Source organism: Pipra filicauda, unplaced genomic scaffold, assembly GCF_003945595.2.
Source record: "Pipra filicauda isolate LSUMZ 115617 unplaced genomic scaffold, ASM394559v2 scaffold661_size620017_pilon, whole genome shotgun sequence".
Lineage (NCBI taxonomy): Eukaryota > Metazoa > Chordata > Aves > Passeriformes > Pipridae > Pipra > Pipra filicauda.
Genome location: NW_024104822.1, coordinates 15,151 through 31,904, shown reverse-complemented (window position 1 = coordinate 31,904; position 16,754 = coordinate 15,151). Strand labels below are relative to the sequence as shown.

The 16,754-nt window shown below is 46.0% G+C and overlaps 1 protein-coding gene across 1 annotated transcript in view; it reads right to left on the bottom strand.

The window, feature by feature from the left end:
- Nucleotides 1-16,754, bottom strand: part of WDR7 (WD repeat domain 7) — a gene marked incomplete at its 3' end in the record, with an annotated part of 29,522 nt that continues 12,768 nt past the window's right edge. The window contains exons 18-28 of the mRNA XM_039388537.1: nucleotides 15,932-16,050; nucleotides 15,682-15,805; nucleotides 14,637-14,750; nucleotides 10,206-10,427; nucleotides 8,503-8,689; nucleotides 7,004-7,121; nucleotides 6,549-6,698; nucleotides 6,310-6,392; nucleotides 4,782-4,881; nucleotides 952-1,056; nucleotides 1-198 (exon numbers count right to left, since the gene is read on the bottom strand). Of these exons, the coding sequence (XP_039244471.1) occupies nucleotides 1-198; nucleotides 952-1,056; nucleotides 4,782-4,881; nucleotides 6,310-6,392; nucleotides 6,549-6,698; nucleotides 7,004-7,121; nucleotides 8,503-8,689; nucleotides 10,206-10,427; nucleotides 14,637-14,750; nucleotides 15,682-15,805; nucleotides 15,932-16,050 (1,520 nt within the window). The remainder of the gene's footprint in view (nucleotides 199-951; nucleotides 1,057-4,781; nucleotides 4,882-6,309; nucleotides 6,393-6,548; nucleotides 6,699-7,003; nucleotides 7,122-8,502; nucleotides 8,690-10,205; nucleotides 10,428-14,636; nucleotides 14,751-15,681; nucleotides 15,806-15,931; nucleotides 16,051-16,754) is intronic.

Genomic DNA, 16,754 nt, shown 5'->3' with positions numbered 1-16,754 from the left:
CATGAAGCGGTGCTCCTTGCCGTCGTGGGCCATGAGGATGACGTGGCGGTTGGAGGTCCAGATGAGGCGGGCGAGGCGCAGGGCGTTGTGGGAGCCGGGCGAGGCCGGCTGCACCGGCGGCACCTGGTAGGTCTTGATGCAGCGCAGCTGCGGCGCCGAGTTCAGCATCCCGATGCTCCCCAGCAGGGACGTGTTCATCTGCACGACACACACACCTTCCGGGGGCTGCCAGGCACGCCTGGAGCTCATCCCAAACTTCCACGGCCCCGGGGCTGAGCGAGAGGCCGCTCGGAAGGATCACGGAAGGGTTTGGCTCGGAAGGGACCTAAAGGATCATCTCGTACCGGTCCTTTCCACCAGACCGGGTTGCTCCAAGCCTGGCCTGGAACCCTTCCAGCCCCATCCCACCCGGCCTTGAACGCTCCCAGGGAGCTCCTGAGTTCTGCCTTTTGGAAAACAGGCCCGACGCTGCTGATTCCTCTTTTCCTTTAAAAATCCAGGGAAAGAGGAATCGGCAGCATTGGGCCTTTCTCCCCACCCCAGGAGACCTTGGCAAACCCCGGGATATTTCAGGGGTGCTATTGCTGCTGAATCCTGAGCGGTTCCAGGCCGGAGCCGTCCCTTTTTCCCGGCTCTCCCCGTGTCACAGGGTGTAAATCACGGCCCCCGGAGCCGACATTGCCACCATTTAAATCATCTTGAGTAATAACCCTTTTAAGATGACTAATGCCCCCGATTTCCCTGCATTAATAATCGTGCCAAGCACGGGACACGGAAGGGAAGAATCTGAAAACTGAACGTGGAGGGTGTTTAACTCTTCGTGTTTGGCTCGGAAGGATTTTAAGGATCATCTCTTGCACCAGCCCAGGTTGCTCCGAGCCCTGTCCAGCCTTGACCTTCTCTCCCTCAGGATTTTTTCCCGAAGGAAGGAGGGCCGGGATGTGTCCTCACCTGCCAGAAGGAGAGGTGGCTGTCGGAGTTGGAGTAGGTGGCGAGGTACCGGCCGTCGGGGGCGAACGCCACGGCGGTGATGGGGCCTTTGTGGCCATGGATGGTCTGGGAAAGGGGAGAGAGAGAGAGAGAGAGAGAACAGGGATGTGGGAGAGATGCCTGCTCAGGGTTAAACACCATCACAGCTCCTCGGGAGCGTCCTGAAGGCTGCTCGGCCCTAAAATCATCCCCTGCCAAATTTGGTTTTTGGCAGGATTATGAACACGGAGGAGTCTTTAACAGGGATTTTTAAAAATGGAAGCCCTGCACTCCCCCACGAGCTCCTCTCCTGCAGAAAAGGTCCCAAAGCCCCAAATATGTATTAAATCCGAGTGGCCACAGGAATTTCTCACTGAAAATCCCCTTTTCTCTTGGATCAGCAGTAGGAAAACCCCATTATCAGTGCTCCTGTGCCCATCCCAGATTTATGGAAGGATGAAGACTTGCTGATATACTCAGGACTCATTCAAATATTCATTTCTCCCTCCTGGAAAAGGTGGGTGAAGCCCAAATCTCCCTCTTTGATGGAATCAAACCCATTAAAGAGCTGCTCCCGTGTTTAGCCCCATCCCACCCTTTTAGCAGGGAATACTTGTCCATAAAACAGGTTTGGGGGAGACAAAGGTAGAAAAATCAATCCCCACAAGTAAAAGTTTAAAAGAGAAATCCCATTTTTTTTAAAGAAATTTCTGGGCAATATCTATTAACTTACCCCAGTTCCAGCAACTTTATTAATTTAAACCTCTATGTCAGTTCCAGGAATAATCCCACTTCAGGGCTGAGAAAACATCAATATTTATATCTTTAAATTCATTTTTTTTTTGCCTTGGACTAGCCCAGGGATGGGGCAAATCCATATGGATCCCTTCCAACTCAGGACACTGGGATTTATTTTATCCCTGAGGCAGATGGGATTTTGCTTCTTAATACCAGGTTTTCCTGCCTCACCTGGATTTGGGAATGCAGGATAAACACCTTTAAACCACCACATTCCAGGACAGCATCTTTCATTCCCTAATTAAACTTCATTAAAAAGCAGGTTTTGCTTTGAAATAAACCCCCAAAATAACTTGTGTTTCTCTTTAATCTTCCCCTGCAAATGGCCGAGGTTTTAGACACAAAAATTACAAGTATTTTCTGAAAGGCAGCTCTAAATATTAATGACGGATCCCCGAGATGTAAATCAATAAAAATGGAATATTTCAAAGCCTCTCCTTACAGATCCAAATACATTCCTGAAGGAAAAGAAGATAATTAAACAGAGGAACTAAGTGGGGGGTTTTGGGGCCAGACTCTGTTACCCAGCAGGAATTTATCTGACAGGACTTGAAATAATAATTCTACAGATCCCAAATTTCAGGCCAATGAGAGGAACATGAGGAAAAGCCCCCCCCCTCCCCAAAATGTGAGTTAATTCTTCTGGATCATCACAATTAAAATGAATGAATAACGAAATAATTAAAATATTATTAAGGAACTTTCAGAGATGAATATTTTCCCAGAATTCCAAAACTGACAACCACCAGGGATCCTAAAATCCAGTTAGGTGGATCACACTAATTTAGGGTTTAATTTGATATGAAATAGCAGAATATCAATATTTTCCCGGGTTGCTGCATCCCTAAATACAGCATTTTTAACTGTGTGTTGATAATTAGGAACTCGATGCAAAAACATTAATAATTTGGTTGGAATTTAATATTCTTTCAACATTTAAATGGGCAAATGACATTTAATGACTTTGAATTTCCTTGTCATTCCCAGAAACTTCACCCTGAGCGTAAACTGAGCCCGACTGGACATTTTAAGCCGTTTATTTTGGGGACAAAAATCGCCATTTGTGTTTCAACCGTGTGGGGTTTAACGGCGGCGAAACAAAAGCCGCCTTTTCCAGGCCCTGGGAGCCTTTTTTGCCGATTCCCTGCGAGCCATCAATTATCTTTATCAAATCCCAGGATCTCATCTCGGCCCCCGATCAAGATGGAGCCTTATTTTCGCGGGATGCGGCGCTATCCGGACATCAAGGCCGGAGCGGAGGGAAAAGCCGGGAAGGGAGGGATCAATAATCATCAGCAGCTCGGAGGGCTTGGGAGGTGGAAGGTGCTGATGGAAGTTCGACCTCTTTTTTTTTTTTGGGGGGGAAGCTGATAAAGTTTAACCTTTGCAATACCTTAGAGCCAGGACTCGGCTCTGTGGGAATGGCTCCAACATCCCTCTGGGATCGAGCACGGAACACCCACGGAGCCATTCCCACCACATCCCTTCGGATTCCGACACGGAGAACCACACTCGGTTCTAAAGCTGGGCCTAAGCTCAGCCTAAAAGTGGCTGCTCCCCACACCATCCACCTGGGAAGTCCTCCTCCAGAGACTTCATCTCCCGTCATCCGCCCCGGAATCCAGGGTTTTAAAGGATTAGAAATATTCCAAAAAAGGAAAATGCTACATGGATTCAACAGCAAATATCGGAGGGCTTTATATCCCAAATTATGCTGAAGCTCAGCTGGTTTTTTTAAGGAATTCTGAGCCTTGGATTTCCTAGAATATGTGAGGGGGAAAACGTGAGGGGGGAAAAACATGAGGGGAGAAAATGGGGAGGGAAAAAGGTGAGGGGGGAAAAATGTGAGGGGGGAAAACATGAGGGGGGAAAATAGGGAGGGAAAAATGTGAGGGGGAAAATGTGAGGGGGGAATCCAGCAGATTCCAAGCTCAGGGCACGGATCCCCCTTGGAATTTTGGAGGCCAAACCCACCTCCAAAGCTGCTCCTGGAGGGAAAAGCTCTGGCTGTGGCCGGGCTGGCTTCCAGAGGCACGGAGCAATCAGCGGGGTTGGTTTATTAGGAGTGTCATGGAGACGGTGTGAAAAATCCAGGGCCATGGGCTCCGGGTCAATACGGCTCCCGAGCCGCAGATAATCAACAGCCCGGCCCTGGGAGCTCTGGGAGCTGCCAACGGCTGAAGGGCAAATCAATACCGGCACGGGAAGGGCGCCGCATCCCGAAAATCCCGCGGAATTTGGGAACACAATTTACTGGTGAGAGGAAATTTTACTGGGTTCCTAAATCAGCCTTTCCTTAAAAACCAAATAAAAATTCACTGGAAGGGAAAAAAAAAATCCAAACAACCCAAAAATGGTTTTCAGGAAACCACTGATTTTTTTTTTTTTTTTTCCAGAACTTTTGGAATAAAAGGAAATTAAAATCCTGAGCTTTTCTCCCCTGACAGAAATTTTTCAGCCTCGTGTTATTCCACATCTTCTGAGCAGCCCCCAAAAATCTGCAGCTGTGAGAAATAACTTAAAAAACCTGGATTTGGAAGCAGGAATCTGCATCCAATAGATGGCATTATGGAATCCAATAGATTCCATAATTTACCTGGAATTCACTGAATATTTTTATCTCATGAATAATAATAATTAAAGCTGCAAAGGACCTGCCCTAATTATCCCGGAAGTCTTTTCAGTGCCCTCCAGCTCTGTTTTCCAGTGGAAGCTTATTATGGAAAGTGAGGAAACCAATGAATATTCCCCACCACAGAGTGAACCATCCTGGAATTTTGGGGAAATAACCCCTGGGCTTTCAGATCAGCTCCAGGTTTTCCTGACTAATCCAGTGGCATCCCATCATTCCCAGTAGGACTCTACACCCCTTAAGTCCTTCATTAAACTATTGATCCCCCCGGCGTTATCCATAATATTCCAATGGCTCAGCACTTCCCTGGATGCAGAGCTCGCTGCTTCCAGGAGCTCCCAGGTTTTATTTTCCGGGAAGGAATTCCCGGTGATTTATTTACCTGGCACTTCCCGGTGCGGATGTCGTAGAGCGCCACGGATCCGTGCCGGGCTCCCACGGCGATCCGGTGACTCCGCTCGTAATAACTGACCATGTAGAACCTGCAGGGGACAGGGGAACCACAGGGAAATCCATTTGGGATGCCACTGGATAATTAAGGAAGGGCTGGAGCAGGGATGTGATTTAGGAATCCGCCCGCTGCCGGTTTAATACCCGGCATTCCACAAAAACACCTGATTTTGATCCGTTACCATGGAATCCGATTGAACTCTCAGATTGATTTAATTTTCATACAGAATGTTGGGAATAATCCATGGGATAATCACCAGCATGCCCATGTGTGATCCACACTTTGTAAGCTGGAAGTCAAAGGGTTAAATGACAATCCAACCCTTCGGGGCATTTCCCGGGAGAATCAAATGGGGAAAAGAAGGGAAGCGGAAAGAGAAATCTGCCAACTCATCAATTTTTGATGGGCATACAGAAAAAAAAAGGCATTCCCTTAATCCAAGAATATCCTCGGGGTGAAGCCTGGCATTGTCCTCAGTGCCCGGTGTGAGCGTGTGGGAGCAGCTGGAATTCCAACCGCTGCAAAATCCAAGGAATTTCCACACCTGGAAAGCCCAGAGCATCCAATTCCTTATTGCATATTGAAATCCTTGGGGATATCCCTGTGCCTTCCCTCACAAAGGCAGGGAAAACACCGACTGCACTTCCGATTGCAACTGGAATTTTACAGGGAAATTTTCCTACACCAAAATCCGCAAGAAATCTCTGGAATTGATCCCTAAAAACATGTGCCAGACAACCAATCTCCCAGTGATTTCTCTCCCCACTCCTCAGCATTCCCAGAGTGCCATAGCAACTGCTCGCTCCTCCGGCGTGGGATGGGAGAAAACCGGGATGGAACATGGGAAAAAAACCACCAGGAATAAAAAGGAAGGGAGAAAATCCCTGGGTTTCGTGCAGGAAAAAGGGAAAAGCACTTCCATTTGGAATTTCTCCAGAGACTCCCCCCCGTTTGCTCCGACCTGATGGCAATTTTCCCCGGGCTCAACAATCCTGTCAGTGGGTGCTGGATCATTTTTATCCCGGCTATAAACAGGAAATATTACAGGTAATTGCCAAGATTTTTAAAAATACTGCAGAGCTATAAATATACAACAGGAATAGGGAGGGTTTTTGCACTAATTCCCACTTATCCCTGCTTTTATGCTTTAAGGAAAGCCTTTTAAAGCATCATCACCTCCATCAGAATCCAAGCTGGCAACAGGAGAACTGTTCTTTTCCTTGAAACTATTTAATATTTTAATAGCTGATTAAATTAGAATGTAACGGCCGATGGGTGATTATTGGAATTTATTGGTTAAAGAGGAGAACTGGGATATTTATCCAAGTTTAAAGATACTGGAAATGTGCCCGTTTGATAAATCACGTTTGACTCTTTGTTGTTTGACGGGCTCAGTGTCACCTAAAGGACCATTTCACATCCTGCTGGTGGTCCCAGCATTCCCGGAGGAAGAGCTTACCTGCAGATGGCCGGAAAACATTCCTGAAGGCCCTTTTTCTTCACTAAAGATCCTTCCAGGCAATACATGATGATGTCCATCACCTCGGAAACGACAATTCGAATCAGTTGGACGATATTTTCCGTTTCATAATTAAAGCTGTGAAGCTTTAATTCCACCAGTTCCACCCCCTGCCACCTTTCAGCAGGGCAGGTCCCTCCAAGCCCTGCCCAACCTTCTCCTGGTCGGGATTTACTCACCTCCACCAGCAGGTCCACGACGTCCGTGGGCATCTTGTCGATGAGGATCTCGATGACCCGCAGGATCTCGCCCTTGGCCCGGGCCAGGGTGGTGGTGTGGATGTTCTGCTGCGACTGCGTGTTGGCCGCCAGCGCCGTGTGCCGGTGCACCTGCCGACAGCGGGGACGCGCCGTCGCAATCGCCGCCATCGGGAAAGACCCTCCCGACCCGCGCGCCGGCTCCGCCGAGCCACGCCTGGCCCACACCAAACCCCATGGAAAAGTCTCCATCCCATTAGAATTCCTACTTAGAGGGTCACGTGTGCATTGCTTGAAGCAAGCAGGGTTTTCCACAAATCTGGAAACTTTCCCTGGGCACCCCAACACCTCCTGGGGTGGAAGGGCTGGTTGCAGGTGCCCCTGGGCACCCCAACACCTCCTGGGGTGGAAGGGAAGGCTGCAGGTGCCCCGCTCACCTCCTTGGCGATGGTGGTGATGAAGGCGGGCGGGCGGGCGGTGGCGATGAGGGACAGCGCGTGCCGCGCCGAGCGCGCCGAGTCGGCCGCTGGGCTCAGGGGCAGCCCCATTGTGATGCTAAAAAGGGGGGCCAGGGTGGACAAAAGGCAGGGACAAAGAAAGAAAGAAAGAAAGGAAAAAAAAAAAAAGGAGCATTAGAAAAATATCGAGTGCAAAAAGATTAGAAAGCAGCTTATAATGTCAGTTCAAGGTCAGCGGGAGCGCTCCGGCGGTTCCGGGATAATGGACTCCCAACAATGAGTGGTGATTAGGAGTCAGGGTGTTCCTGCATCAACCCCAAATCGAATAATTAACCATGAAGATTGAAAACAGGGACTGCATCTGTCCGAAGTGGGGGAAAGGCCTTGTTAACAAATGATCTGGATGTGCTGAATACACATCAACCCCCACGGAGGGAGAGGTCGGAGAGCCCGGAGCGTCTTCCCGAGGATTTATGGTTTGGGCTTTTCCAGTGTTTGAAACACTGAAGGCTGAGAAATCTTCTGGGCAGGGAAATTGTCTTTAATTCAAGGCTTTTTTAGTTGCTGTGGCCCCTGGAAGTGTCCAAGGCCAGGCTTGGAGCAATCTGGACTAGTGGAAGGTGTCCCTGCCTGTGGCAGGGGGTGGGACTGGATGATCCTTAAAATCCCTCTCGACCCAAACCGTTCCATGATAACCTGGCTCAAACATCACCTATTTTAAACATGAACTGAAAAAGCCAAAACCCAGCCCAAAATGATTCCTACCCTCCTATCTGTGCCGGGACAAAGCCTAAAAATGCTGGGAAAACACTCTTAGCCCTCACGACCGAGCGGTTTCCTTCGGCATGGCCTAAACTTTCGGGGACTGGGATGAACTGGAGTTACAAACACCTGGATATTCCTTGAATTCAGCAGGGAAAAAAAAGAAATCCTGGTCAATAAATGTGATTTTTTTTTTATATACATCTGGAGCTCGACATAAAAGCTCCTGGATAAAACATGGGCTTTTGTCACACACAAGGAGTAATTGGAGTTCCCACAAAATACAATGGGAATCCAATTTCTCCACATTTCTCCATAGATTTGTTCTTAGTATCTTGAAGAAATGAAAACTTCTATGAAATGGGGGGATCTCTGCCTTAGAATAAGGTCAGGGAACCCTCACCAGCTCCCAGAAACATCCATGGGATTAAAACAACCCTCATTGCAGGTGGCATTTAAAATCTGCGTGGTGGCACCAACAAATACTTCCTGGAATGGTTTGGCCTGGGAAGGATTTGAAGGATCATCTCAGGCACACCTCCCACTAGAGCAGGTGGCTCCAAGCCGGCCTTGGCCACTTCCAGGGTGTGCCAGGGCCTGCCCACCCTGGCAGGGAGGGATTTCTTCCCGATGTCTCACCTCACCCTGCCCTCCTCGGCCCCAGGACTCGAGGATGGGAATGGGAATGGGAATGGCCAAGAGCTGGTGGTACCCACTTGGCCAGCTGCTTCTCGGCGTCGGCGCAGAGCTCCAGCAGCCCCATGAGCACGGCGGACACGTCCATGTAGGGCTCCCAGACGGTGAAGCCGCGGCCGATGAGGTCGATGGCGGTGCGGCGGATGGTGGAGTGCGCCGGCAGCCGGGCGCTGGGCGGCTGCAGCAGCAGGAACGTCAGCGCCTTGCCTGGGGGGAGGAACCACATCCCAAACAATCCCCAGCAATCCCAAATCCCAGTCCAAGTGCTGGATATCGAGGGAACATTATTAATATTTCATTTCACTGAATAAAATTAATTATGTACGCGTAGGAGCGACGCTTCCCAACGCGGGTAGTTTGTTATTATCTCCTCATCATTATTTGTTACCTCCTGATAAAGGTAATTACTGATTTTATCAGGGTTTTCTTGCTTGTTTGGTTTAATAAACAAACCTCACGTTTTCCTGGTGACTCACACCAACAACACCCAAAAGTGTCAGTGTTATGCCCCAGCTCTAAAAGTGACTCCTCAACCGTTACCCCGATGAAACATTCCCGGTTTTTCCCCCGGAATCCCGCTGGATGAAGCCAATCCTGCCCAATCCTCAGCCAGGACATCTTTGTTTAAAAGCTTTGCCTTGGCTTAAGCGAAGGAATTAATATTGACAAAAACATCAGGGCGGCTAATGAGTTGTTCGTTAGGGCAATAAACATGTCACATTAGAGGCGGCGCGGCCACGAGGTAATTAGCCCCGGAAAAGCTCCCTGGAAAAGCTCGGCGGAGCGGGGCCGGGGAGCATTCTCGGAGCTTCGCCGCTTCCCGTTAATATCCCGGGAGGAAAAGTCATCAAGAACCAAAACCCAAAGCTGGGTCCAAAAATCCAGATCCCTTCAGCTTTTCCTGCTCCTGGCCCGGGGAATTTTTCATCCCAGATCTTCTCTGGGGTGTAAAAATCGGGATATTTTTAGGCCTCAATTAAAAGGCTTTTTTTCTAAAGACATGACGAGGATCAGATCACAATTTTTCCAACTGGGAAATATTCCAGGCCAGGTTGGAGCAATCTGGGCTAGTGGAAGGTATCCCTGCTGGAATGGGATGAGCCTTAAAATCCCTCCCAATCCATATCAACTCTGGGATTTTCACAGAATTCAGAATATTAAGTATGAAAAAAAATTATAAAAAAAAATATATTATATATATTATATATATATATATATATATAATTCAAGAGGGAAATAATGGGAAAAAAGGATATAATTTCTAGGATTTGATTTTGTTGCTAAAGCCACGTGGGGCATTCCTGGGGTGGCATTTTTTATTCCTGGAATAGCTGTGGGAACGAGCGGTGAGGGAAGCAGGGATTGATGCAGGTGTAGGTGGGGATTTCTAGAGGGTTCCACCCTCTCCCAAAGGCACAACCAGAATTCCATGCCACTGCAACAGGGAGGAATATCCTGTATTTTATGGATTTCCCCATCCTTGGAAGTGTTGCAGGCCAGGTTGGACAGGGCTTGGGGAAGGTGTTCCTGCTCCTGGTTATTCCAGGATAAATTGAATAAATGCAGTTTAAGTGCTCTTAATAAATAAGAATAAAGGTTGCCAGAATTCCAGCAGCACCGATTCCTCGGCAGTCTCTTCCTGCACATTCCCGATTCCCGACCTTCCCCTTTCCCAGGGGGAAAAGGGATGTCAAGGAAGGAGTTTGCAGCTGGGGGTACTCACACGTGTGCCTGGCCAAGGAATAGTTGGATCCGCCGCTGGTGAGGCCGAATCCCTCGGGAATCTGGCTGGAGCTGCGGGGCCGGGTCAGGAGTTTGGGGGGCTCGATCTCGGCGCCGAACTCGGCCCCGATGACCCCCAGCAGGACGATGGCCGTGGCCTGTTTGCGCCGCTCCTCGTAGGACGTGGAGACCTTCTTGGGCTGGGGGAGGCCCGAGAGACACCCTGAAAACACAAAGAACATTCCAAACGGTGCTTCCCAAAGAAAATGCAGGAATAAAGACCTTCAATCACACCAGGATTTTTAGGCATGGATGTGATTCCGGTTTAATTCTAATAAATCTCGAAATATCCCCTTCCAAACCTGCCTCCACAGGGACAAAAAATCCACCAGGAAACTGCTGAGTTTTGTTTGCTCAGCGTGGAATTTTGTCTTTGTCTAGTGATTGTTCTTGTTCACTTCAAATGCAATTTTCCTTTGGTTTTAAAAGAAGATGGATTTTTTTCAGGATAACTCCTCGGCATCCTTTTGGTTTAGGATCCATCATCACATCCAAGTTGCTGCTAAATTTTAGGATAACACCACATGCCATTAAACCAAATGGGTATTTTTATAGAGTGATATGTTATAGATGGGATTTTTAAACATCATAATTAGGAATTCTAAATAAAATGAAATATGGGTCATTAGTTTAATACAGCCCAGGGATTCTGAATTCCACTAAGCAGAAGTTGTTATTTTTTTTTTTCTTTTTAATAATATCCCAAAATCTTAGAAGAAATGATTGGAATGAAACCACCCAAGTCATTTATTCTGACAAAGAAAGCTCACTTTTACCTGTATTAATTAATTAGTTATCTCTATTAATTCCCAGCATCCTAAGAAATTCCCTACCCTGTATTGTAAAAAAATAAGGAAGTTTGAATCCTTCCTGGGTGCTGAGGAGTTGGGAGGCACCACCTGGCCCGGGATGAGGCTCATCAGGCTCGGGGACTAATGAAGGGGGAATTAATGAGGGTTAATGATATCCACAAGAAAATAAGGAACTGAACTGAATTTTGGGAGCTGTGCTCAGCCAAAAGGGAGAGGAAAAAAAACCAAGGGAAAGCTTAACAATGGGAAGGGAGAGGGGGAAAAAAAAAGGAAAGGAAAAAATCAATAGCGACCGCCTTCGGAAGAAGGAGAAGAAGAAGAAGAAGGATGAAAAGGGGCTGGAACAAAGCAGGGAAGGGAAGGGTTGGAATTGTCCACCGGAGGTTTATCCCGGGTTCTCGTTGACATTGGGCTGTTCCACCTGGACAGAGAGGGCCCCATTCCCTGGGATGGGAGTTCCCAGATCCAGAATGGGATCCAAGCTCGTGCAGCCCCGGTTCCGGATCCCTGGATCCACGGATCCGTGCCCTAACGCGGAGCGGCGGCGGCGGGAGCGGAGCAGCTGCGGGAGCAGGGTCGGTGGGATGCGGATCGATGGGAATGAAAGGAAAAGCCAACACATGTGCTGCTTCCAGTAGGAAATTAAACCCCTGCCATGGCTTGGTTGAGATGGAGTTAACCCTTCGGAGAACCCGGAGCAGGGATTTGGGAGCGTCCTCCCGGAATCATGGCAGGGTTTGGGTGGGAAGGGATCGCAGGCGGGGACACTTCCCACTAGCCCAGGTTGCTCCAAGGCTCGTCCAACCCAGCCCTGGATGCTTCCAGGGATGGGGAATCCACGACCTCTCCGCGCCACGGAATCTGCACCGACAGGATTTGGACAAAACCCAACTCCTGGGAATCCACAAATCCCAGAAATTAAAACCCAACCAACCCCAAACTCAAGCAAAGCTCCAGATGGGAGTAAAACCACTTAATAAAGGGGGAAAAAAAATCCTCCCTGATATTTTTATTTTTTTGGTTTTAATTCCAATTGATGGGAATGGTTTCCCCCCAGCTAAGCTGCCAGGGGTCTTTGGGAGATTTTTCCACCGGAATAATGCCTGGAAGAATGGAAGAATTTGGTATTTTGTCCCCGCGCTGCCGCTCCCTTTAATCACGGCCGGGGCTGACAGGCAGATCCATTTTCCCGACAGGACGGTTGATCACCCTATCAGTGGGACAAAATTAATAACCTCCAAGAGGCCTGGCTGGAAAACAAACAAAAAAAAAAAAAGGATGAAAACCTTCGGGATTTGAGGTGGAAAAATCCCCATTTCAGGTGGAGGGTGTGTGCGCGCTCCCAAATATCATCCTGAATATTCCCAAATATGGAAATAAACCCCCCCAGGACTGCTCAGAGCAGACAGCACAAAGACAGGACAAAATGCTGGAGATGGAGGTGAAATATTCCCAAGTTTCTCAGGTTTAGGAGGCCGTGGGATGTTGGAAGCACGGCCACGAGGTCAGGCCGCTTCCCTCCAATTAACTCCCGTTAATTGGCTTTGCCCACTTTGGAGGGAAAATTAATTTCAGCCCAGCTTAGAATAAAAGGATTAAATGAAGTTCTCCAGGTTTTAACTGGAAGAGGCATCAATGGATTGGAATTAAGGGGAATCACTGGATTGGAATTAAGGCACGGAGCGGTTTTATGGGAGGGGCTTTCTATTTTCCAAGCAGGTGCAAACTCGGAGTATTCCCAGGCTGGAGTAGCTACTCCAGCTCGGAGGAGATCCAGAAATCCCTATGGAACATCAAATCCAAGCCCTGGAGATCCTGATCCAACAAAACCGCGGCCGTGGCCACCGGCACGGAGAGTCCCGGAGAGCGGGACCGACCCCACCCAGCTCAGGGCTGTGGTTCCACCCCCTAATTCCCACTGGGATTTAGTCCCAGCATTCCACAGTATTATGGGAATACAGGGATAGCTGGGATTTAGTCCCAGCATTCCATAGTATTATGGGAATACAGGAATATTGGAAATGCAGAGTTGGAATGGATAAAGGGGATAAAGTGATTTGCTGAGCACAGAGGACTCGCTCCAAAGAAATCAGGAGCCAGAAATCCCAGGAACTGTGAGGAGGAAAAGGCAGGAAAAGAGGGAAAACGTTGGATCCAACCTGTGGTTCCTCATTCCCAAACCTCCTGCTGGCAAAGGACTGGGAATGCTTGGAAGTGCAGCCATTCCTGCAGCCACAGCTCCCTCCGCTGGCCCAGCACGGGAGGAGCTTCGGGAGCTGAAATTCCTGCCTGGAAGGGCCAAAAGCAGCGGGAATTTTGGGAATTTCTGCCCTCCTGGAGACACCCAGAAAGCTGGCAATGCAGGGAGTTAAGAAGCCTGTGCCTGGGAATTCTAAAATCTAGTAATTCTCATTTTTTTCCCATTTTTCTTTGTGCTGTTCCCATAATCCCTCACCTTGGGCTGCTTCCCGGAGGGAAAAATCCAGCCTGGATTTCAAATCATAAATTATATAAATATATTTATTATATTCCCAGTTCTATTCCCTGAAATAGGAAATTATATTAATATATTATATTCCAAGTTATATTCCCTAACATTATTGAAATTATTAAAATACCACCTGCTGAAATATCTGTAAAAATTAATATTATTGGAATTATTAACATACCATCTGCTGAAATATCTGACTTGTCCAAGTAAAAAAAAAGGGAATAATGCACAGAAAAATAGAATAAATCACTTCAGGAATGAATTTAAAATGACTTCAGTTAGGTGGGACTACAATAAGAAGATCTGTCAATTAATAGAATAATAATAAAAAAAATAAAATAATAACAATAAAAGCAATTCAAAATACACCCAACTTACCAAATTATAATAATTAATATAATGATACAATTAATATAATAATAAAAATTATTATAATATAATTAATATATTAAGTAATTTTATTAATTTATTTTTATTAATATAGCAATATGATAATATATATTTATTATAATAAATATATAACTAATAGAATAATAAAATAATAAAAGCAATTAATATAATAACAAATATAATAATAAATATTTATTAGATTAAGTACATATAATTAATATAAAATTAAAAATAATAAAAGCAATTAATATGATAATATAATAATACATATTTATTATAATAAATATATATATATCATTAATATATATATCATTAATATAACAATAAAGATAAAATGATAATAAAAGCAATTAAAAGGAGCATTTGAAGACAGACTCCCTAAGAGTCACCAGCAGGATATGATGTAAAAAATCAGAATAAAGTCATTATTCCTCAAGAACTATGAGCTGAACATGGGTTGTGGGACGATTTAGGGGCTCCAAAGCCATTAAAATAATAATAATAATAATAATAATAATAATAATAATAATAATTTAAAATAATAATAAAATTAAAATAATAATAAAATTAAAATAATAATAAAATTAAAATAATAATAAAATTAAAATAATAATAAAATTAAAATAATAATAAAATTAAAATAATAATAAAATTAAAATAATAATAATTAAAGGCTCACCCGCTGCAATATCATCATCCCCCAGGTCCTGCTCCTCCTCCTGCACTTTGCCCTCTGTGCCCACGGATTCTGGGCTGGCAGTGCCAGTCTGAGCAGCTTCTGTGGGCACTCCAGCTGCAGGGAAAGACCAAAAAAATCAAGACATTCCCAGTTATATTCCCTGAAATGGGAAATGACAGAAATATATTATATTCCCAGTTATATTCCCTAATATTAGTGGAATTATTAAAATACCACCTGCTGAAATATCTGACTTCTCTGAGTTCAAAAAAAATGGGAATAACACCCCTAAATTTATAATAAATCACATGGGATAACATTTATAGAACTTTTTACCAAAGTGATTTTTATTTAATGTCAAAAATGCTAATATTAAAAAGAGGGTTAATTCTCTAAGAATGTGGATTGCAGGGAGTCTGTTCCTTTAGAGAACTGATTTCATTTATATCACTTTTCACCGAAATGATTTTTATTTCATGTCAAAAAATACTAATATTCAAAATAGAGTTAATTCCCTAGAAATGTGGCTTGCAGTGAGTCTGTTCCTTTAGAGAACTGATTTCCCAAATCAATTTGGATTTAACCAAGATTTTTTTTTTCCAGTGGGCGAAAAAAAGCTCATTTCAGGAAAAATAAGCCCTTTGGGGTTAAAAGAGAGGAAAATACCCATTTTTCCTGGTTTTTTTCCCCCCTGAAAATTCCAAACCTGGAGGCCTGTTGAAGGAGCCAGAGTTGCTCCAATCACCCGGAATGACCTGATCATGAATAATTCTGGATTCCCAGTGCCTTTTCCAGCAGGAAAAAAAGCTGATTTCCGGAAAAATAAGCACTTTGGGGTTAAAAGAGAGGAAAACATCCATTTTTACCGGTTTTTTACCCCTGAAAACTCCAAACCCGGAGCCCGTCGAGGGACGGCTTTGGCGAGAGTCGCTCCGCCCCCCCGGAATGGGCTGATATATTTGAATATCCTGAATAACTGCGCATTCCCAGGGGCTTTCCCCCCTGTTCTCCCTGTCTTTTGGCCGGTTTTCCCGGCCTTCCTTACGGGAGATGACGCTGTCCATGTACTGGGGCAGGTAGGGGGCCCAGGCGTCGATGGTCTCCTTGCGTCCCGCCTGCTCGATGCGCCGCAGCTCGGCCAGGAGAAGCGCCTGCGCCGCCTCCCGCACCTGCAGGGACGGCAAAAACTCCCCTTGTCCCATCAGAAATCCAAGCTGGAGGATGTGGGGCGGGAAAGAATGGCTTTATGAAAGGGAAGGAGAAGTGGGAGCCGGCAAACGCGGCGCGGGACCGACCTCCAAGCATCGGTCCTGCCAGCGGCGCGCCAGCATCTCCAGGAGAGGGGGGCGGAACTTCTCCAGGCCCAGCAGGTCCGGGAGCATCACACAGTGCATGGCTGCCAGCTGGCTCCAGCCTGGAAAACAGCGGGAAGAGGGATGGGAGCGACCGGAGCGAGCCGAGCGGCACGCGAATCGACTTATCCCTGGAGCACCAACACAAATACATTATAATTAAATTATGATTATAAAGAAATGACAGCCACCTCAGGAATTATTATCCCTTTAAGGATTACATGGAATTTTCTGTCCTGACTTTCCTTGGTTTTCCACCTCAATCTGATTTGAACCCGGGTGAATTCCTACTCTGGGTTCTGCAGAAACACCCGGAGCTCCAACTGCACAAATGCTTGGGAAATATTCCACAGGCAACAATTATTTAGTAAGAGATTAGGAGATATTTAATATTATAGCCACTGACCTGAAAAATACCTCAGGTGAACATATAAATCTACAAGTTTTAATTTCTCAGCAATTTTTAATTTCTTGGGCACAAAAATGTGAATTTTTTCACCACGGTGCTAAAGAAATTCTATCAATTTTCCTTTGAAAAAAAGGATTCAAAGGAGGAATTTCCAGTTTAAGAGATGTATGGAAGCAGGAATTTATACACCAGTGATAAAAATTCAGATTTAAAGCAACTTGCCCACAGGGTGTTTGTGCAGGAAGATGTTTCTCACAATGGCCATAAATATTTATTAGATCAAATTATCTCCAGCACCGACCCCAAGTAGTTTAAATACATCCCAAGTCTTCCTAAAAAACACCAAAAATCAGATTT